Here is a 22,674-nt window from a genome sequence, read left to right as displayed (position 1 = left end):
ATGTCTCTAGCATCATGCTCCAACCCACTATATTATTGGTGTCTATGGGGCTTATTGACAAAGGTTCAGTAAAGTTGCCATGCACAGGGAGTGAAGGATAATTTCACTTTTACATTTGGAGACAAGGTACTGCTTGTTGCCTAGGTAATGCAGGTCACGTTAATTGCACAACGCGCACTACCTTGTACAGGATGTGTAAGCAAATGTGAAAGTGCTTTGTTCATCCTGGGCAACTTTGCTGAACTTTTGAGAATATGCCCCTATGTCACACCAAAATCAGAGACTGAAGCAGCCTTTGCAGGTATGTCATAACACAAATTACCCACCCAGATTGTAGACCAGTGTGGTGTCCAAAGGACAGTGTGATGAAAACAGTCACATATCATGTAGAAGCTGTACTTTTTTTTAACCAACTAAATATATAAACTGTACTTTAAGTTGATTTAATATGATATGTGGTTTATTTTGTTGTTACTCGGAAAATTTTCTTTTATTTGTTTTTTTTCATAGTTGGGGAACCAATCACTGTCCCTCAGATAAAAGATCCAAGCCCAGAAATTGTGGATCTTTATCACGACATGTACAAACGTTCTTTGCTCAGACTTTTCCATGAAAACAAGACAAAGTATGGACTGGGAGAGAATGCAGAGCTGCAAATCTTGTGACAAGGAATATGTGTTTGTTCTGTATATAAACATTTCAGTAAGGAGACTCAAGGGCAAAAGTATTTTATCACAGTTTTACGGTCCATGGACTACAAAGTCAAACCTGCATCCCATTCATACTCAAAGTACTACTACTAACTCCTGAGCAGAGTGTTAATATGTTTAAAACAACATTGTATAATTTGGTTGTGCTTACTTCTTCTTACTTACAATATCAACAAAACACATAACCTGGAGCAGAGGTGCTATCTTGGGTTGTGTACATTTCAAATGGTAGGTTGAAAGCATATTGACTTCTGATGGTCCAAGTGATTTTTTAGCCGGTGTTGTTTCAGTGGCTTTTATTGCTGGAAATCTGATTTAAAAATGGATGACGTTTTTAAAGGAAACCAAAGATAGGTAAAAAAAAGTTTTCTACATTCCTGGGGCTTCCTCCAGGCCCATGTGCACGGATTGCTCCCACGACGCTGTCCTCCACTGCCTGCAGCTCCCATACCGGGTCCTGCAACTTCCTCCAGTCACAGCCAGTCTGCACAAGAGGAAGTGGGCTCTCTACATATCTCTCCGGCAGCTGCCAGAGTATGTGAACCCTTTGGAATTATATGTATTTCTACACAAATTGGTCATAAAATGTGAGCTGATCTTCATCTAAGTCACAACAATAGACAATCACAGTCTGCTTAACCTTTTCGGGACCGGCCGCCTACCCCCCCCCCCCCTTAAGGACCAGGCATTTTGCGCAGGAGGGGGGTGCGCGCGTTTGGGGGGGGGGTCAGGCGGCCGGATCCCGTCTGTGGCTGGCTGGATTTGTGTCCCCCCATAGTGGCCTGTGCCCCCCCTTCTGCAAGCAGCCTTCACTCACCTTCCAGGCTCCAGCGATGAGCCGCACGGGACCCTCTTCTCCGGCCGGCATCTCCGTTCTGTCATACGATCAGTTCCGGGTCGCGGCTTGATGACGTCATCAAGCCGGGACCCAGGGCTGACGTCAGACGGAGCAGAGATGCCGGCCAGAGCAGAGGGGAGCGCTGATCGTCGCGGGAATGGCAGGGAGGTGAGTGGATCCTCTTCTTTTCCCCCATGCCGCCGCAGCTGTCAAACTGATCACTATGATCGGACGGCGATCGTAGTGATCATGTGATCAGCAGTCATACGCGATGGCTGCTGATCACTCGGGGGAGATGTCGGCTGTCATATGACAGCTTAATCTCCCCCTCCAGGTGCACACGATCGCGTCGGGAGCGGAAACTGCGGGCCGGCGTAGATTCTACGCCGCATCAGGCTAGAACAGCCACAAGTGCGGCGTAGAATCTAATGCACGCGGTCCCGAAAAGGTTAAACTAATGCCACACAAATAATTAAAAGTTTCCATGTTTTTGTTGAACACACCATGTAAACATTCACAGTACAGGTGGAAAAACTATGTGAACCCCATAGACTACATCTCCAAGAGCTAATTGGAGTGAGGTGTCAGACAGATGGAGTCCAATCAATGAGATGAGATTGGAGGTGTTGGTTACAGCTGCCCTGCCCCATAAAAAAACACACACCAGTTTTGGGTTTGCTTTTCCCATGAAACATTGCTGATGTGAATGATGCCTCGCACAAAAGAGCTCTCAGAAGACCTACGATTATGAATTGCTGACTTGCATAAAGTTGGAAAGAGTTATAATAGTATCTCCAAAAGCCCTGCAGTTCATCAGTCCACGGTAAGACAAATTGTCTATAAATGGAGAAAGCCATCCTGTAAAGATGACTGCAAGAGCACAGTGCAAAATGCTCAATGAGGTGAAAAAGAATCCTAGAGTGTCAGACAAAGTCTTACAAAAGTTTCTGGCATACGATACGTAAAACCCTAAACAAGATTGGAGTTCATGGGAGGATACCATTCAGTAAAAAAATTGCTGCATGTTTAAAGTTTGCAAAAGAGCACCTGGATGTTCCACAGGAGTACTGGCAAAATATTCTGAGGATAGATGAAACCAAAGTCGATTTGTTTGTAAGAAACACAGAACACTAAGGGCTTGATTCACAAAGCGGTGCTAACTGTTAGCACACTTGTGAAAAGCCCCTTATCACGCCTAAACTCAGTTTGGGCGTGATAAGTTCTGATCGTGTGCGAAGTTCCGCGCACAGCGCAGCGTGCAGCACGGTGTGCGCGAAGTGCCCATTCACCTCTATGCAACGATTCACTGTGCGCTGCGCTATGCGCACGCAAAAGTTTGCGCACGGGACTTTGCGCGCGATCAGGTTTACACAGCGGTGCTAACCCAGTTAGCACCCAAGTTATCACGCCTAAAGTCTTTAGGCGTGCCAACTGGGTTAGCACTGCTTTGTGAATCAAGCCCTATGTGTGGAGAAAAAGAGGCACAGCACAGCAACATCAAAACCTCATTTCAACTGTGAAGTATGTTGGTGGGGGCATCATGGTTTAAGGCTGCTTTGCTGCGTCAGGGCCTGAACGGATTGCTATCATCGAAGGAAAAATGAATTCCCAAGTTTATCAGGACATTTTGCAGGAGAACTTAAGGCCATCTGTACACCATCTGAAGCTCAGCAGAAGATGTGTGTTGCAACTGGACAACGACCCAAAGCATAGAAGTAAATGAACGAAAGAATGGCTTAAACAGAAGAAAATACGTGTTCTGGAGTGGCCCAGTAAGAGTCCTGACCTCAACCCAATTGAGATGCTGGGGCATGACCTCAAGAAAGCGATTTACACTAGACATCCCAAGAATATTGCTGAACTGAAACAGTTCTGTAAAGAGGAATGGTCAAGATTTACTCCTGACCATTGTGCACGTCTGATCTGCAACTACAGGAAACATTCGGTTGAAGTTATTGCTGCCAAAGGAGGTTCAACCAGTATTTAAATCCAAGGGTTCATATACTTTTTCCACCTGGACTGTGAATGTTTACATGGTGTGTTCAATAAAAACATGGAAACATTTCATTATTTGTGTGGTATTAGTTTAAAGGGACTCCGAGCTCACAATAAAAAAGAAAGTTGAACTCACCTGGGGCTTTCTCCAGCCCAGTGCTGGTCGGGAGGTCCCACGACGGCGTCCTGGCTCCTCTCCAACACCCCGATCCGGAATGGCTGACAGGCCGCAGCCCGGGCGACACTCTCCCGAGTGTCGGGCTGCTCCTTCCGCGTATGACGCGGATGACGTCACACGCCGGCCGCCTTGCGTCATCACGGCAGCCGGCGTGAAAGTACTGCGCATGCGCGCTTTAATCGCGCATGCGCAGTACTTTCACGCCGGCCACCGTGATGACGCGAGGCGGCCGGCGTGTGACGTCATCCGCGTCATACGCGGAAGGAGCAGCCCGACACTCGGGAGAGTGTCGCCCGGGCTGCGGCCTGTCAGCCATTCCGGATCGGGGTGTTGGAGAGGAGCCAGGACGCCGTCGTGGGACCTCCCGACCAGCACTGGGCTGGAGAAAGCCCCAGGTGAGTTCAACTTTCTTTTTTATTGTGAGCTCGGAGTCCCTTTAAGCAGACTGTGATTGTCTATTGTTGTGACTTAGATCAGATCACATTTTACGACCAATTAGTGCAGAAATCCATAGAATTCCAAAGGGTTCATATACTTTTTCTTGCTACTGTATATATAAACGGATGGATCTGACACACCGTCTTACATAATAATACAAACATTTGTGTAGCACTTTTCTCCTGTCAGACTCAATGCGCTCAAGAGCTGCTGCCACTAGGACACCACCCTGCAGCGTTAAGGAATCTTGCCTTGAACTCCTTACTGAATAGGTGCTGACCCTAGCCAGGATTTGAACCCTGGTCTCCCATGTCAAAGGCAGTGACCTTAACTAGTACACTATCCAGCCACTAGATAAATGAGTGGATCTAGCACACCATCATACATGAATAGGAGGCTCTAGCACATCATACATAAACGGATGGATCTGACACACCGTTAAACATAAATGGGTGTACCCAGGGCCGGATTACAGACCAGGCAACAAAAGCAGTCGCTTGGGGCCCCATTCAGAGTCCAAGGGGCCCCATCAGCACATAAACCAGCCCTCGCCATCCTGTCAGCGGTGGCTGGATGGTATAATGGTTAAAGGGACTCTGAGCAGTGCAGTAACTATGGAAAGATACATATCATTTTAAAGCTCTCTTTCTCCTCTTTCCAATGATATATAAACTGCTGCCCTATGCCTTTTAGTTTTCGCTATTTTCGCGATCGAAATCACAGCCACAGCAATTTTGATCGCGAAAATAGCGAAAACTAAAAGGCGTAGGGTGGCAGTTTATCTATCATTGGAAAGAGGAGAAAGAGAGCTAAAATGATATGCATCTTTCCATAGTTACATTGTATTACACAGGACAACTTTTCTCCAAAGTCGGCAGCTCGATTCAGCACAATGCAATGAAATATAAGGGACCCAGGGGGATATAATTAATCTTTGCAAGCAGGAAATCCCGTTCAGAACGGGATTTCCTGCTCAGCTTCCCTCGTCGCCATGGCGACGGTGCGAGATGACGTCATGGACGTTGGGACGTCAGAGGGAATACCGATCCACCCCTCAGCGCAGCCTGGCACTGATTGGCCAGGCTGCGCAAGGGGTCTGGAGGGGGGGAGGGGGGGGCGGCGCGGCGGGTAGCGGCGAATCGGTGGCGATCGGGATATGCACGCAGCTAGCAAAGTGCTAGCTGCGTGCAATAAAAAAAAATTGTGAAAATCGGTCCAGCGGGGCCTGAGAAATCCTCCTGCGCAGGTTACCCCGGGCTGAGCTCGGGATAACCGGCAAGGAGGTTAAGGACTCCAGCACCTATTCAGTAGGAGACCTTAGGCAAGTCTCTCTAACACTGCTACTGCCTATAGGGCGCGTCCTAGTGGCTGCAGCTCTGGCGCTTTGAGTCCGCCAGGAGAAAAGCGCAATATAAATGTTATTTGTCTTGCGCTGCTGATTGTCTTCAGAGCCAGGCTCTCCTCCTAGGTCTCCCTCCTGCTACTGTGCGCTCTGCCACTGCCTACTCCTCCCTCCCTTCCCACAGAGAACCACAGCTGCAGCAAGAATGATAGCAGCAGATGGCAAACGCTCACTCACCTATCCATGATCCAAGCGATAGTGATCCCGTCATCTGAAACCCATCCGTCTCTTCTACAGTGCAGCCGCTCGCTCTGAACTTCCTGATTCTCAGATCAGACAGGAAGTAGGAAGTAGTAATAGTAGTAGTAACAGAGCAGCGGCACTCTAGTGGAGACAGATGGGCTCCAGATGACGGGACCTCTATTGCTTGGATCGCAATAGGTGAATGTGAGTCATCTGGTGCTGTCATTCTCCCCCACTGCGGTTGCTCTTCTCTGCAGGACTACCATATTCACCGGGGGTGGAGGCTGCATGGTGGCTGTCTAGTTTGGGAGGAAATCAGTTGTTCAGTGGTGGGGTGGTTATGTAATTCTGTCTGGGGAACGGCTTCCAGTTTGGCGGTGTCCAGAGCTTTCTGCTATTGCCAGGCTGGAGATGCAGGGGGAAAGTGCTGCTGCTGTGATATCTGGCGCCCTCTTCACAGGGGTGCCCCAGCCCCTGAGTGCAAATGTCCTAGCCATTCATCTCTCACTCTGCATTTTGCCGCTGCTATTCCCTGCATTGTGCACCCACAGAGGAAAGCGGGCTGTTGCCCATAGCAACCAGTAGCTCGGCTGCCCCGGTGTGTGCGGCATGTTGCTGTGCAGCTGCATCTTCTGATTCTATTACGACGTGATGGGGGGCCCAAATCAGTTACTTTGCTTAGGGCCCCATTTAGCCTTAATCCGGCTCTGGGTGTACCTAGTGCAACTTTATACATAAATTGGTGGATCAAGCACATCATTATACTGTACCTGTATATAAATGGGTGGATGTCTCCACAAGCAAACTTCTAATAGCAAATTCAATGGCAGTAAAATGAGAATGGGAAGTCAGAGAGGCTCTACCCTTCTCATGTTACTGCCACTCAATATACTAATGCATTGTTGCACTTGAATGAGCTCTAGTGCTTTGGTCTAGTTCTTCATAGGGCTGGTGCACACCTAAAAGTGCTAGCGTAATCAGAAACACTAAGCATTTTTAGAAGAGATTTTTCTATGCGATTCTAGGCATGTGCCTAGCGATTTTCCAGTTCTGCCTAGCGATTTTTGGAGCGTTTTGGTGTAGCAATTTTTATTTTTTGTACAGTAGAGCTGGAAGTGTACAACTTTTGTAAAAAACAAAACAAAACAAAAAAACGCTTGGAAAATCGCTCTGTTCTAGCTATAGTAGAGTGATTTTCCATTTTCTTATATTTAACATGAGGCTGCATCACCTCAGAAATGCTGCAGGACCCGCATTTGCGTTTGGGAAAAAATCACATCGCTCTGGTGTGATCCATCCCATTCAGAACCTGCTGTACCATGCAGCGAATGTGCCAGTGTGAATGGGCCCATTGTGGGACCATTACAGTGCGTTGCTGTGCAATTATAACTTACTGTATAATGCTGCACCACAGAGCGCAAAGGCCTCTTTTCCACGGGCAGTTGAACTGTGTGCTCAGCAAGCAGTTACCAGGCAGCAGTGAACAGTTACCAGGTAGCAGCAAGCAGTTGTAAGAGTTTTCACTGCCTATAAACTGTCAGTCAGTGGAAAAGAGGTCTAAATCAGATTTGGGAATGAATGATTCATTACTTGGCAGCTAATTGATTGATCAAGCCTTCAAGTAATAGGTCATTAACTTTCATAATCTGATTAGTTCTATGCAACGTTCCAGCTGTGCCCTGGTTATTTCTGATCAAAGTTCCTAGTTTGGAGTATAATGTAATTCTTGTTTATTCACCTACAGCAAGCCACTTGTAACATTTTAGTGATGATGTGACCTCTCTGCACTCACAATCCACCACAACAGTTCCTTCTTTTGGAGCAGAGTATGCCTGCAAGCAAAGCCTGCCACTGAATCTGCCAAGCAGTTATAGAACTGCAACACGGTGCTTCACTATTCTATAACATGCTATACAACAAACCCCCTGTGTCCCTGCGTCCTCTCCTGTCCCTGTGTCCGTGCCCTTGCGTAGAGTGACCAGACGTCCCAGATTGCCCGGGACGCGTCCCGGATTCGGGTTCCGCTGTCCCAGGCTTAATGAGGTCCCGGGAAACGTCCCGCTTTCAGCAGCGGGGCGTCCCGGCCTCGGGACTCTGGCCACTCTCTCCTCATGAACTGGCAGCGGCACCGTGCCAGTTCATTGCCTGCAGCAGCCCCGCTCCAGCCTCCTCTTCCGGTATCTGTTCCGACACCGGCAGGCGAGCAGGGCTACGGCAAGATGGCTGCCGAAGCCCTGTACTGGAGACTATTTGTGTCTCCAGTACAGGGCTTCGGGCGCCATCTTGCCGTAGCTCTGTCAGCGCGGGAGATATGCAGGGGGAAGGTGGTCCCGGGAGGAGCGCGCCAGAGGCCGGAGACTTCTGCCAGGTGAGTAAATGCTTTTTTTTCAGGTGAACTTTGCCCGCATTGCGTTACTTGTCTGGTGAAATGTTTGCCCACATTACGTTTCTTTTCTGGTGAAATGTTTGCCCGCAGTGCGTTTCTTTTCTGGTGAAATGTTTGGCCGCATTGTGTTTCTTTTCTGGGGAAATGTTTGCCCGCATTGCGTTTCTTTTCTGGTGAAATGTTTGCCTGCATTGCGTTTCTTTTCTGATGAAATGTTTGCCCGCATTGCGTTTCTTTTCTGGTGAAATGTTTGCCCGCATTGCGTTTCTTTTCTGGTGAAATGTTTGCCCGCATTGCGTTTCTTTTCTGGTGAAATGTTTGCCCGCATTGCGTTTCTTTTCTGGTGAAATGTTTGCCCGCATTGTGTTTCTTGTCTGGTGAGATGTTTGCCCACATTACGTTTCTTTTCTGGTGAAATGTTTGCCCGCAGTGCGTTTCTTTTCTGGTGAAATGTTTGCCCGCATTGCGTTTCTTTTCTGGTGAAATGTTTGCCCGTATTGCGTTTCTTTTCTGGTGAAATGTTTGCCCGCATTGCGTTTCTTTTCTGATGAAATGTTTGCCCGCCTTGCGTTTCTTTTCTGGTGAAATGCTTGCCCGCATTGCGTTTCTTTTCTGGTGAAATGTTTGCCCGCATTGCGTTTCTTTTCTGGCGAAATGTTTGCCCGCATTGCGTTTCTTTTCTGGTGAAATGTTTGCCCGCATTGCGTTTATTTTGTACTGACATGTTGCCCGCATTGCGTTTATTTTGTACTGACATGTTTGCCCGCATTGCGTTTATTTTGTACTGCCATGTTTACCCGCATTGCGTTTATTTTGTACTGACATGTTGCCCGCATTGCATTTATTTTATACTGACATGTTGCCCGCATTGCGGTTATTTTGTGCTGACATGTTGCCTATTGCGTTTATTTTCTGGTGTCCGGGGGTAACTGTTACTGCATTTATTATTTAATGGTCATAGATGGCTATGTTTGCTGCTTTGTGGTTACGGTATACTATTAGCATCACACAGTTTCTGCACACCCATGATGCAAAGTCTCGTTTGTCCACATCATGACGTAAACACTGCTTTCTTATGCCTCGCTGTTACATCATTACGTTAGCTCCGCCCATACAATGTCATGGCCACGCCCATTTTTCACCGCGGCGCCCCCTCCCCCTAGTCTTCGTCGCTGCGCGCTCCTCAGTCCTCCCCACTTTTCGCCCCCCCCCCCCCGCCCCCCTCCCCGTCCCAGGTTGGACCCTCAAAAATCTGGTCACTCTACCTTGCGCTACTGCACATGTGTGGCACTTGGGTGGCCGTTGGGACAGGAGTAGGCCGGGTGCAGGGGGAGCGCGGCCGTGCACGCTCAGTGGGGCACGTGGTTGTGCGCGTGCGGCTGGCATGCACACTGACATGCGGTGGATGGCGGCGGTGACAGGAGCGGAGGGGAATTGGGTTGTGAGGGAGGCCTAAAACCCTTTATTGCAATGGGCTTAGGCCTACTAGTGTTTCATAATTCCACTACCCACAATATTTCACTGCTGCTGGGTATATAAGCCAATAAGTGCAATGTTTCTTTATGAGCATTTCTACCGTACATAACTGAATAAGATAAATAAACACAATGTGCCAGTTATGTTATTGCAACAATAATTTCTTATTATTCTGTACATTATAGTCAAGACACACTTTTACTATGTATAATTTGTATATGACATGTTCTGTCGTGTAACGCACGGCACACAAAGGTCCAGAAAGTCCCTGTGGGCCTTTGTTTTCAATTGTGTTAAACATTATTTTGCAGTATATGAGGCATTATAAGTCAGCAGGTGGCAGCAGAGTACATGAGCTGTACTACATTTGGTTTACACAAATGGCAAATCAATAGCTCTCTGAGCACATTTTTAATAGTATAATAATAACTAGGTATGGTCAATGAGATGCAATTAATTTCAAGTTTATGCAGGATTATGCAAATTTATATAGTTTGCAGATGGACCAATAAAATTTTACCTCAGTAGGATTTGATTGGTTCATTTTCAAACTGCATAAGTGTGCATACAAAATTTGGCGGCATTAACTCAAAATTATTTGCATCTCATTGGCCATCCCTAATAATAAGTAACATCTTATATTGGAACCCCAGTAAAAAAAAAATTCTGAGCAATAGGCAAAGGTCAAGTAATCTTCCTGGTTTTACTGCTGTCTGTGTTCCTTGGTGTTCTGCAATTAGTCTGTTCTCCAACAGCTTTGTTGCAGTTTCATATATTGAGTAAACACTAGATTAAAGTTTGAAGTAGATTGAAGTAAGATGAACAACTTCACCTCTACTGTACACACCTTCAATTTCAGTTAGCCAATCACTGACCAATTTTACCACCTCCATGTAGTATGAGGGTCAAAAGACTTTTACTGTAATACTATGAGCAGATCGTGTAGTTAAACTGTCATAATACATGGAGGTGGTAAAATTGGTCAGTGATTGGCCAATCAAAGTTGAAGGTGTGCACCAGGCTTAAGGGCCCTTTCACACCTGGGGCGGTGCAACACCCCACCGCCGGGCTATGAAAGTCTAGGGAGACTTTTATACTGCCACGGTACAGCACGATGGAAGTGACGTTTTCGCAGCATCCCTGACGCTGGTCCAGACCTATGTTACCGAACGTCTTTTGTGGCGACTTACGGCGATTTGCGGCGGCCTGGAAGTCATGTTAGTCTATGGCGACGCACAGATTTTTAAACATTTTCCGACACGACGTCGCTTCTGTGCACTTCCGCATATCCTGAAGCAGGAAGTGACCGCAAGCGTGCATCTTTTCCTGCCACACAGTAACGCGGTATACCCCGAAGGCTTGTTTTTGGCAGTGCAGTGCGCACGGCTGCCACACCGCCAGTTTACAGTGTGAAACCTGCCTAAGGGTTTTTTACCTTTAAAAACCAATTTTCAAATTTCAGGCCATTCATTGGGCAATAACTTTTTCCTGTAGAATCTATGGCAGCATACTTCGGGAGTTTATCCCACACCCTAACCCTGCCAGGACCAGTCTCTATAAATTTTTACTCCACCCAACTCACTCTGTTTTTTTTATCGTCCTACGCCGGGACCAGTCAGTACATCTGTACCAGGAGCAATTGCATCATGGCTAGTAAGGGCAATCTGGGCTGAGTATAGAGGCAAAGGGGCAGAACCACCGACATATATAACGGCACACTTGACTAGAGCGATTTCCACTTCTTGGGCACCATACGTGGGCGTATCTTCAGAGACATATGTAGAGCTGCAAACTGGACTTCAACCAACACTTTCATTAATCATTACAGAGTTGATCCGGGAGCATCATCCACAGCTCAGTTTGGGAGAACAGTGCTAGCTTCAGCACAGAACAATAAGAGGAATAGTTGACACCTCTATTTTTGATTAAATATGAGCATTATTGGCCCTTTTTGCCTTTATCTTGCTGAATATGTGTCAAAAGTTTTTGTACACATAATTAAACGTTATACCTTTATCAGGGGCCCCAACTGCCCCGGATTCATCGGGACGGTCACGAGTTGGGGGAGGGGTTCCCGCCGCATTAGTACAGTTTTGCGGCTGGTGCCTTGATTTTTTTTCCTCTGCTGCCCACTGGCACCCTCCAATCCACCCCCACAGAATGCCACCCTCCCAAAGTCACACCCTCCAATCCACCCACAGTGGCACCCTCCTACCCAACCACCCAGAGTGGCACCCTGATACCCACCCACCCAAAGTGGCACCCTCTTACCCACCCACAGAGTGGCACCCTCCTACCCACCCACAGTGGCACCCTGCTAAAAGAGTGGCACCCTCATATACACCCACCCAACCAGAGTGGCACCCTCCTCCCCACTACCAGAGTGGCACCCTCCTACCCACCCACCCATAGTGGCACCCTCCTAACCACCCACCCAGAGTGGCACCCTCCTAGCCACCCATCCAAAGTGGCACCCTCCTCCCCACCCAGAGTGGCACCCTCCTCCCCACTACCAGAGTGGCACCCTCCTAACCACCCACCCATAGTAGCACCCTCCTAACCACCCACCCAGAGTTGCACCCTCCTACCCACCCACCAAGAGTGGCACCTGCTAACCACCTGGAGTGGCACCCTCCTACCCACCCATCCAAAGTGGCACCCTTCTATCCAACCGCCCAGAGTGGCACCCTCATACCCACCCAGAGTGGCACCCTCATACCCACCCAGAGTTGCACCCTCCTACCCACCCTCCCATAGTGGCACCCTCCTACCCACCCATCCAAAGTGGCACCCTCCTACCCACCCACCCAGAGTGGCACCCTGCTAATACACCCACCCACCCAGAGTGGCACCCTCCTACCCACCCATCCAAAGTGTCACCCTCCTATCCAACCACCCAGAGTGGCACCCTCATACCCACCCACCCAGAGTGGCACCCTCCTCCCCACCCAGAGTGGCACCCTCCTCCCCACTACCAGAGTGGCACCCTCCTAACCACCCACCCATAGTAGCACCCTCCTAACCACCCACCCAGAGCGGCACCCTCCTAGCCACCCATCCAAAGTGGCACCCTCCTACTCACCCACCCAGAGTGGCACCCTGCTAACTATCCGGAGTGGCACCCTCCTACCCACCCATCCAAAGTGGCACCCTTCTATCCAACCACCCAGAGTGGCACCCTCATACCCACGCAGAAAGGCACCCTCCTACCCACATTAACCACGCCCACCATACATTAACCACGCCCACACAGCATGGCCACACCCACTTTTAAAACATTATATGTTCTCCTTTTCTATCTGTCCCTTTTTCCTGCCTCCAAAACTTGGGAGGTATGCCTTTATGACTTTGGGTCAGGTAAAATAAATTTGTTTTGTTTTTTTTCTTGCATCTAATCCTGGTTTCCCTCCCTTTTTTGTATCTAGGCCCGTAGTATGCTGCCATGGATTCTACAGGAAAACAGAAAATTTATACTTACCTTACGGTAATGTTCCTTTCCTGTTGAATCTCCATGGTAGCATACTGAGCACCCACCCTATAAGTATGACTGTTTACAGTAGGCCTAGGAACAAAAGCAGAGTGAGTGGGGTGGAGTAAACATTTTTAGAGACTGGTCCTGGCAGGGTTAGTAGGCGGGACTAACCCCCGTAGTATGCTGCCATGGAGATTCAACAGGAAAGGAAAATTACCATAAGGTAAGTATAAATTATCCGTTACCACTACTTATCACCAGGGATGGGGTCACGAGTAGTCACGAGTCCGTATGGACTTGAATTCGTAAATAAAATGAGCCTTAATTGCAGCAGCTGTGCATCTGGATGATAAGGGGTTATTTACCTACAATTCCGGCTTGAAGGAGGCAGTGCACCTAGTGAGGCTTGCAATGCATCCAATAGGACGAGTGCAAGCTATTTAGAGCACAGGCAGGATGGCGGAATTGTGGGTAAATAACCCCTTATCATCCAGCCGCCTAGCTGCGGCAATTAAGGCTCATTTTAATTATGAATTTGAGTCCTTATTGACTCATGATTACTCGTGAGCCCATCCCTGCTTATCACACTTAAATAAACTATACATAGTTCTTTTTGCCTTCAACTATGCTTTCTTGGGTAATACTTTTTTTTCTAAGAATTATGATTTTATATGCATTTTAAAGGGAAAAAGAAGAAAAAAAATCATAATTTCTCATATTTCAGCGTTTATAGCTTTAAAATAAATCATGCTACTGTAATTAAAAGCCACACATTTTATTTGCCTATGTGTCTTGCTTAATAAAACGTTGAAATCATGTCCCTAGTACAATGTATGGTGACAATATTTTATTTGGAAATAAAGGTATATTTTTTGTTTTTGGTTTTCTCATGGTACTCAGTCAATAATTACAAGCCCTTATTTGCAAAAATAACAGTAATACACCCTCTTGGCATATATATTGAAAAGCTAAGTCCCTAAAGTAACAATTTATGTATTGTTTTTTTAAATTCTGTAACTTTGTTAATTTTTTTTACAAGTGTGGTTATATAGGGGTGAACGTAGTGGGTAGAAGGGATAAATAAGCTTGTTATATGTATAGGACATTTATTTATTGTAATTTTTTGGGGGCCATTACAGGTCCCCCTCACAGTCTTCTCTCTGTTTAGAGCGCTGTTCCAGCTGCATTCAGGCCAGAAGGAAATGAGAGTTAATTTTGTTTACAATTGAGTGATTACTCTAGCTCATTTCTACAGTGATCCTTCTTAATGAGACACTTTGGGAACATATGTTACCAATAATCAATCTGTGGACTACCCCGTGACGCCGTGGGCGCACCTCTCATGGTAGGAAGAGATGAATATTTAACTCCCTGGGACCTCAAATGTAGATTTTAGGGACGTAGATATTCGTACCAAAGGGGGAGAAGCGGTTAAACTCAAAATTACATTTTTGTAAACACCGTAAAAAAAACAAAACAACTGGTATGATGTCATTTGAATGCATATTTACTGCTCACTAAAGCTGATTGATATTGTTTCAGGCTGTGGGGCAAATTATTAGATAGACATTTAATTAAGTAATAATTAGTAATGAGCAAATAGAGGGAAAGCTCTCTTCTTCCGGCCTGGATACAGCAGAAACGTTTATGCCTTGTTTACACAACTTAGTACACTTCCAACACAATTTGATTAACACTAAACAATAATGAGCAGTATTGTTGACATGTTCAGATTCTTCGAATTCAAAACAGAACCCTTGTTGCCATCTTTGGTTTCGGCATTCCATGTCACGTTCCAGCTCTCTGATACTTCCTTCTTCAAAGCCATGACATGCTCCGGGCAGAGATGGCTACAAGGGTGAGTTAACATCCCCTGCAGCTGTGCGCATGCAGACTCTGATCGGAAGAATTCGGAACAAGGTTCTGAATTCATAGAAGCCTAACACGTCAGCACTAATGAGAAGTTAGAGGGGTTGAGACGATGCACTGGGAGGATGGGGCAACTAACTGTTGGTGCAAATGGTCAAGTGAAGGAAGGTAAAGTCATACATAAATGTATGTACGTTTTTAATCTTTTCCTAGTTTATCCACAAGTACAGAGACGTTTAAAAAGAGTTCCAATCTAGTTAACAGTCTCTTCCCCATAATCCAGAGTAAACATCAATGTAATAGTTTTGTTAATAAAAGTGCACATAAACCAAAAAATAAACTTTCATTATATCATTAGCAGCATATACTTTGAAAAATATTATTACTCAGTTGGCAATAAAAATGGAGCCTTGGATAAAAAATAGGCCTGTTGCTGTGCTTTCATGGAAAAAAGAGAAAAAGAGAAGTTTTTAATCTGTCCTTCACTGAACGCAAATCATAGAACTGTTGTGTAGCTGTGAGACTTTACATTGCATGCCTCAGGTGCTAGGACACAAATGACTCGGCCTATACAAGTGTTACATTTGGTTTACATAACATTTTAAATATAATAAATCTGTACTGACAAATCAAGTTGTAAATAAACATAAATGTGATTACAAGCTAAAATTTAAAGGACTTACAAGCCCAAAATTTAAAAAAAAGTTCCGTACCTGTATGATTTTTGAAGGCACGGAGGACGCCATCCGCGCCCTCCGTGCAGTTCCGACGGGGCCCCGCTGCTTAATCTCCCCCCCATGCCGGATCCCGACCCCACAGCCTGGGTCGGGCTCTCTTGCCTCCTCAGAAATGGCCGCCAGAGGAGGCCGCGGCTGCACAGTCCGCACAGATGCGAGTGCGGCTGCGCAGCTCTAGGGCCTCCACCGATCCACGCTACAGGAGACAGCCTGTAGCGTGGATCGGGGGGAGGCCCTAGAGCTGTGGGGGGAGGCCCTAGAGCTGCACAGCCGCACTCGCGTCTGTGTGGACTGCGCAATCCACCAGACACTGACTCAGATGCAATTTTCTATGTTTTATTTGTGACCTAACAGTGGTCAACTGGTAACTTTTCTCAACCAGTAACTCTCAACACAAATATACACTTCCCTTGCTCATCTTAGGTCAAAATGATACAATCTTCTCCTCTTCACAGCCGGTGCACCGGTAAAAGCTGCGGAATAAAAAGGTTAAGTTACACAGAAACTTTTAGATGAATTTCGAGCTACAACATGTCTTCTTTTACAATCATCAACCACTTTACAATACAACACCTTTAAATCACAGTACCATTACTGAGGTATAGGGGCTTGGGCAGGGACAGGTCTACTGAGCAATTCAGTTCCTATACAGTCTCAGTCCCTTGTAGCCAAGTCCAAGCTATATTGCTCAGCAAAACCTTAGGGGATCAATGACTCTCTTCAATATGATACTGAACAGTTTCCACAGTTCGTTGGTTGGCAATATGGCATCCAAAATAATGTTCACTTTACTCAGAAGATCTCTCAGACTCTTACTCTTTATACTGTATCTCTCAACTCACTATAGTCTTGAGCACCACTTGTTTGGATAGGGGTTCCCAAAATAATAAATAAAATAAAGAAAGAATCAAACAATCAAAAAGAGGTTAGAGAAACAAAAATAAATAAAATAAAAGCACAAAATTGACCAATGCACCCAGCTAAATCATCAATATCTCACTCCTTCAATATCGCTCTTCCCTTCTGTTATTTGAACTCTATGCTGAATAAGCTCTAATTTTGTTATGTTGCAAAGCTTGTAACTCCAACTTTGTTGACTCTTTATCTCTGTCAGATGTCACTCCGCTTTTCACCGTAGTTCACTTTAGTAGCACAAGATGCAGTGAAACTCCTCATCCACTCCTCTTCTTAAGTGCTGACAGGTTAACAGATTTAGTTATCTCTCACTGACAGGTTCTCTTTATCTCCACGGCTCTGTTCTCTTTCTCTTTCTTAGGCCGTGCACTTAGGCAACACATAAATCACACTTTGGTACACTTCTCATATCAGGCTTTTAGTAAACACTGCAGAACACATCAACTTATGAACTGATGAACTATGAACTGAGCAGTTTGACAGGAACAATGTATTTGAATCAGGATTACTGCGAACGGCTGAACTGTATTAGTTCTGAGGGGGCTTAATAGAGGCTGATCACTTTTCTGATGACAGAAAGGCACTCACACTTAATATACTTGGTTGCAGTTTCTATTCCTTTGGCAGGGCAGCACTAGCTTGCATCAATAAACCGATTATCATCACAATGTTACTGTCTCTTTAAGGCTTTATCAAACTGGCAGATTTTAGTCACACCACTTTCATCAGAATATGCCTCTTCAGTAACTTGGGTTAACTGTCTGTCTCTATACTCAGCAAACCTCCACTGAACGCTGGCCCTTTTCTGAACACACACTGTCGCTTGAAGCTGGCGCAAGGCCTATACTCATCTGGCCTGACAGGGTTTCTCTCCTTCCGCGCTAGCTCGGATCTTGCTTGCTATAACTTCACTTGGCCTCCAGTCACTGCCTGGCTCTGTCCTGCTGACCTCCTCTATCTGCTGGTGGTCTTTAGTTTGCCGCCGGGTCCCCTCTTTGCCTCATGGGGTGACAGCTGCGGATGCTCTCTCTCCAGCCTCCTTTCCCTCTCACCGCCGCCTCCTGACTGACTCTAGAGCTCTGGGGGAAACTGGTTTAAACCAGTTCCCGCTGGCTGTGTCTCACGCGCTCTGCGCCTGCGCTGTGCTCTCTGCTTGGCAGTGCGGAGCTTCCAGAAGGTTCCACTGCTTTGTTGATATGGTCGCCTTAGCAACCAGTCTATGCGACCATTTAGCCACTTGGGCCTATCATTTCATGCGCTGTTTTAGTTCCACCATTCTAATTTGTAAGGCGAATTTTAGCTAAGTTTACCTCACACATACAAATGCATTAACACAGTACATTACCCTCTTTTAGAGGGTTACACCATGTTTAACTGCAGTTTGCAATCTTTTTTCCTTTGTTAATACAATGTTTTTTAAGGCAAAGTTCACAGTGGGTCATTGTGGTGCAATGTAACGGAGGTATTTCAATGCACAGATTCGAACTGCAATTGTAAGTCTATGCAATGTTGAGCTTTCATCTAGTGCAATGCAATCCAACAGACTCCAGTATTCCAATGCAGTCCATACAGTGCGTTACAACATAATGTGCGCTTCAACAGTGGCAATCAAGCATATTTTTATTGGTTGTACGCCTCCATTGCATTCCTGTTTGGTGACATTTGGCAGCAGGCAATGTAACGGGCCATTGTACCTAGCGTTGGTAGCACGTCTGTAAATAAACACCAACAGCAGGAGATTCCGGACAGCAGTCGTGAAGCCCACATTGTGTCCAATGCACAACTGGGACAGCACAGTTTTCAACCCAGACACCTCAGAATTTTTTTATTTTTTTACAACAGTATATAGCTATTGTAGTGGCGTAATAGCCAGTGGCGCATGGCAGCAGTGCATAATTCTGTGGACCCTGGCAGTGGGAACACAGACAGCAGGAGGATAAATACAGCAGGAGGAGGAGGAGGGATGTTTTGCAGCAGGCAATGTATTCTGTGGACCCTGGCGGTGGGAACACAGACAGCAGGAGGTTATATACAGCAGCAGCAGGAGGAGGAGGAGTGACGTTTGGCAGCAGGCAATGTAACGGGCCATGGTCGGTCACACACAGACGCAATCAATAGGGTCGGGCAGATGACAGTCACAGATCACAACAGATGCTGGCCTGTGAAGTAACTATTACACAGTACAGAAGCTAATAAACGTACAGACTAAGAGTAGAAATTAAGTAAACTAGTAGTAGTAGTGGTAGTAGTAGTACGCAACTAACTATAATCTCTAGTGTAGTACACAATAACTAAATCGTGTGGCAGACAGTGAGTGACAATTAAGGTCGGTCACACACAGACGCAATCAATAGGGTCAGGCAGATGACAGTCACAGATCACAACAGATGCTTGCTGGCCTGTACACAGTCAGTAACTAACACAGTACTGAAGCTAATAAATTAACAGACTACAGCAGTACAAATTAACTAAACTAGTACACAACTAACTATAATCCCTAACCTACCTAAGCTAGTAGTAGGCTAAGGCTGCCCCAGGCTAGCAGGCCTAGCCTGCACACAGACCTAACACTAACCTAGCACAGTATACAGTATACACTAGCTGACTAAAAACAATCAAATTACTAGCTAACTATAAATGAGTGTAATAGAAGTGTTCAGGAGGTGTTTAGGAAGCAAAACGCTAGGTTTAGCACAAGAAGCACTTGCTCAGACACGCAGCAGCACTGGAGATGCTCTCAGTACCGCTCAGTCACACAGCAAGGACGGGCTCCGCAACATGGCCGCCGCCTTATATAGAGGAGGGGAGGGCCAGGTTCCCCTCCTCTGATTGGTTGCTAGGGCTGGAGGACTTCTAAGTGGCCCAATGACGTCATCCCCGGATACCGAAGCCGAACCCCGTGATCACCGCGTCATCCGGCCGAATTCGAGTGCGACTATTCAAAAACCTTCGAATCCAGCAAAAGCATCAGGCTTCGGCTTCGGCAACCATGAAAATCTACCCGAAGAATCGGGTACATTCGAATTCGAGAGTCCTGATGAGCACCCCTGCATGACATGGAAGACCCTGGAGGGTATTTATGATGAAATCTGGGAGACCCCTTTAACATCAGGGGGACATCTGGATGGTCCAGCTCTTCCCAGAAAAATAGTTAAAAGTTCTCCTGTATTTACTGTAGATCTGTAAGGAAACATGAGGGGCGGGTGGATATTCTCCTTTCCGAACACTTTTCGTTTAAAGAGAATCTGTACTGTGAAAATCTTACATAAATAAACGTACCAGCCTGTTTGTTGTCTTCTCCTAGCCCCCTCAGTGACATTTTTGCTGCTCCCAGCTGCTTTCTTGGTGATAACATTTTATTAATTTTTTTTGTAAACAATGAAGATGGCCGCCAAACAGGAAATGCATCATCAGAGCAGATGCCTGTTTGCAGAGGCTCCTCTCAAACGTGATTTGATTGCTGGAATGTTACATCACTTGTTGCCTTAACTGCTTGTCTGAGCTCTGAACTGATCTTTCTGCACTCCCAACTGTTCACAAGGTCACAGCTCCTGAGCCTGTAGAGGCTGGCTGTGAGCAGAGACCTTGTCTGACTCATATACTCAGCACTAGAGATGCCGCGAACGGTTCGCCTGCAAACGGTTTCAGGCGAACTTTGGTGGTTCGCGTTCGACCTGGACCATGCGAACTTTTGCGGAAGTTCGATTCACCCCATAATGCACTATGAGGGTCAACTTTGACCCTCTGCATCACAGTCAGCAGGCACATTGTAGCCATTCAGGCTACACTAAGCCCTGGACCCCCACACCCCCCTTATATAAGGCAGGCTCGCTGGCCATGACACTCACTCGTGTGCCTGCTGCAAATAGACAGACTAGGGAGAGCTGCTGCAGATTTTTTCTCCTAGGGAAATATTAGTTAGGCTCTTGGCTTGCTCCTTTTGAGAGCTCTAATGTTTTCCTGATGTGTTTTTTTTTGTGTGTTGCTCACGGACACTGACATTATACAGCCCTATCTGTTGCAGCTGGACCTTGGTAATTGTTATTACTGTGCCAGCCAGGCCCTGCCTAACTATCTATACTGGGACACCTACCTATGCCTACCTAACTACTGGGGCACCTACTTACCTATACGGGGACACCTACCTATACTAGGAGACCTACCTATACCTACCTACCTATACTGAGACTCCTACCTATGCCTAGCTAACTACTGAGGCACCTACCTATGCCTACCTACCTATATTGGGACTCCTACCTATGCCTACCTACCTATACTGGGTATCCTACTTATGCATAGCTAACTACTGAGGCACCTACCTATGCCTACCTACCTATACTGGGACTCCTACCTATGCCTACCTACATACAAGAAGATAATAAGGTTGTTGATTCATTGTGGACAGACCAAATTTGATCAGCTTGACAGTCACTGTTGTTCTATCTTTGAGCTACCACAGCCCGGCGACCATATGGGCTGGAAAACTGCCACGGGCTGCACTCTGGCCATGTTGCGCACCAGTCCAGCACGGCCGTCACTACGCAAACAGCTGATTGCGGTGCGTTACACAGTGAGTTTGGTGTGTCAGTGTGAAGCAGTACTCTAATTACACTCCCTGATTGATGCATACACATGCAAGATGTTTGAAAGCACTTTAGGCCTGCAATTTAGCATTCAATGTGATTTCTGCCCTTAAAACGCTGCTTTGCGTCAAATCCAGATTTTTCCCCGGGACTTTGGGCATGTATCCCACTCCGCCATGCCCCCCTCCAGGTGTTAGACCCCTTGAAACATCTTTTCCATCACTTTTGTGGCCAGCATAATTTTTTCTATTTTTCAAAGTTCGCCTCCCCATTGAAGTCTATTGCGGTTCGCGAACTTTTATGCGAACCGAACCTTCAGCGGAAGTTCGCGAACGGTGTCCGTGAACCGAAAATAGGAGGTTCGCGACATCTCTACTCAGCACACACACAGAGCCTGCAGGGGGCATGTAAGAGGTGTGTATAACTTCTCCCTATCACAGCAGAGCAGTGCATTCCTCTCTGCCTCGACAAGGCTTGACAAAGGAAAGAAGATTAGATTTATTACAAAGACAGTGCAACTAGAAAAGGCTGCAGCAAGCCAGACCCCATTAGAACAGGTGTAGGAACTTATAGGATAGAAGAAATAAGGCTGAAAATTTTGTTACAGAGTCTCTTTAAGCCTTAGGTCCTCAGCATGTGGCACACTACGAGTAATTCAACGCTGCGTAATATGTTGGCGCTTTATAAATACAATAAATAAATAAATAACTCCTAGGCATATGTGGGTTGCTGCCAGGGGATACTTGATCTTGTCATGTTCAAACTTGTACAGTGAATATTGACATTTAAAAAAAAGATATCATGTATAAATAAGCCTGAATAAGTATTTTATTCAAAGGACACCTGAGCCGAGACAAAGGTACCTGAGCCAGGAACAGAGATATTAGTTCATGCTGGATCCACATGCCTCTGTGCGCTGTGCATTCCTCTCCTTTCGCCCCTTAAATTCCCATAATCACTCCTTGAAAAAATTAAGTTTTAACTAAAGTCATATTTTCCAACAGTAAAAGGCAGGCTTGCTATGATTTTTCCTTCCAACACCTTCCTATTTTCTCCTCTTAAAGCTGGGGCCCACTACAGCACTTCCATCAGCGCTTTCCAATTGATGTGATCTGCAACGTAGTGCAACAGTGGAACACATTAAAGGGTACCTGAAGCGATTAAAATGATTTAAAATAAACACATGATGTAGCTGCAAATGAATATTAAATACTTCCCACACTGTTAGTTCCTCTCAAAAGCTCACCATTTTCTTCTTACAGTGATCCTTTCCAGTTCTGACAATATTTTGTCAGAACTGAAATATACCAGTTGCTGTCAGTTATATATCAGCTGCTGTCAGTTACAACTGAATGTGCAAGGCAATGTCCATGTTTTCCTATGGCTCAAGCAGGCGATATTACAGTTTAACAGTGTGCTGACCTGGAAGCTGTTATGGGGTAATGGCCATTTTCAATATGGGGGGCGAAGATTAGAATTCCATTGATCACAG

The 22,674-nt window shown here is 46.2% G+C and overlaps 1 protein-coding gene and 1 long non-coding RNA gene across 3 annotated transcripts in view; one reads left to right on the top strand and one right to left on the bottom strand.

The window, feature by feature from the left end:
- The window catches only part of LOC137527173 (uncharacterized), a 29,749-nt gene extending 22,569 nt beyond the window's left edge, over positions 1-7,180 (bottom strand). The window contains exon 1 of the long non-coding RNA XR_011023157.1: positions 7,139-7,180. This is a non-coding gene — a long non-coding RNA (uncharacterized lncRNA). The remainder of the gene's footprint in view (positions 1-7,138) is intronic.
- The window catches only part of LOC137527171 (diacylglycerol O-acyltransferase 2-like), a 102,151-nt gene that overhangs the window by 49,088 nt on the left and 30,389 nt on the right, over positions 1-22,674 (top strand). Inside the window, exon 8 of one of the 2 annotated variants that reach the window (XM_068247644.1) lies at positions 511-850. The exons of the other annotated variant lie outside the window; for it this stretch is intronic. Coding sequence (XP_068103745.1) covers positions 511-665 — 155 coding nt within the window. The 3' untranslated portion in view covers positions 666-850. Of the gene's footprint in view, positions 1-510; positions 851-22,674 lie in introns of those variants that run through there. 2 annotated transcript variants of the gene reach the window in all.

Source organism: Hyperolius riggenbachi, chromosome 8, assembly GCF_040937935.1.
Source record: "Hyperolius riggenbachi isolate aHypRig1 chromosome 8, aHypRig1.pri, whole genome shotgun sequence".
Taxonomy (NCBI): Eukaryota; Metazoa; Chordata; class Amphibia; order Anura; family Hyperoliidae; genus Hyperolius; species Hyperolius riggenbachi.
This window is presented reverse-complemented; position numbering and strand designations above follow the sequence as displayed.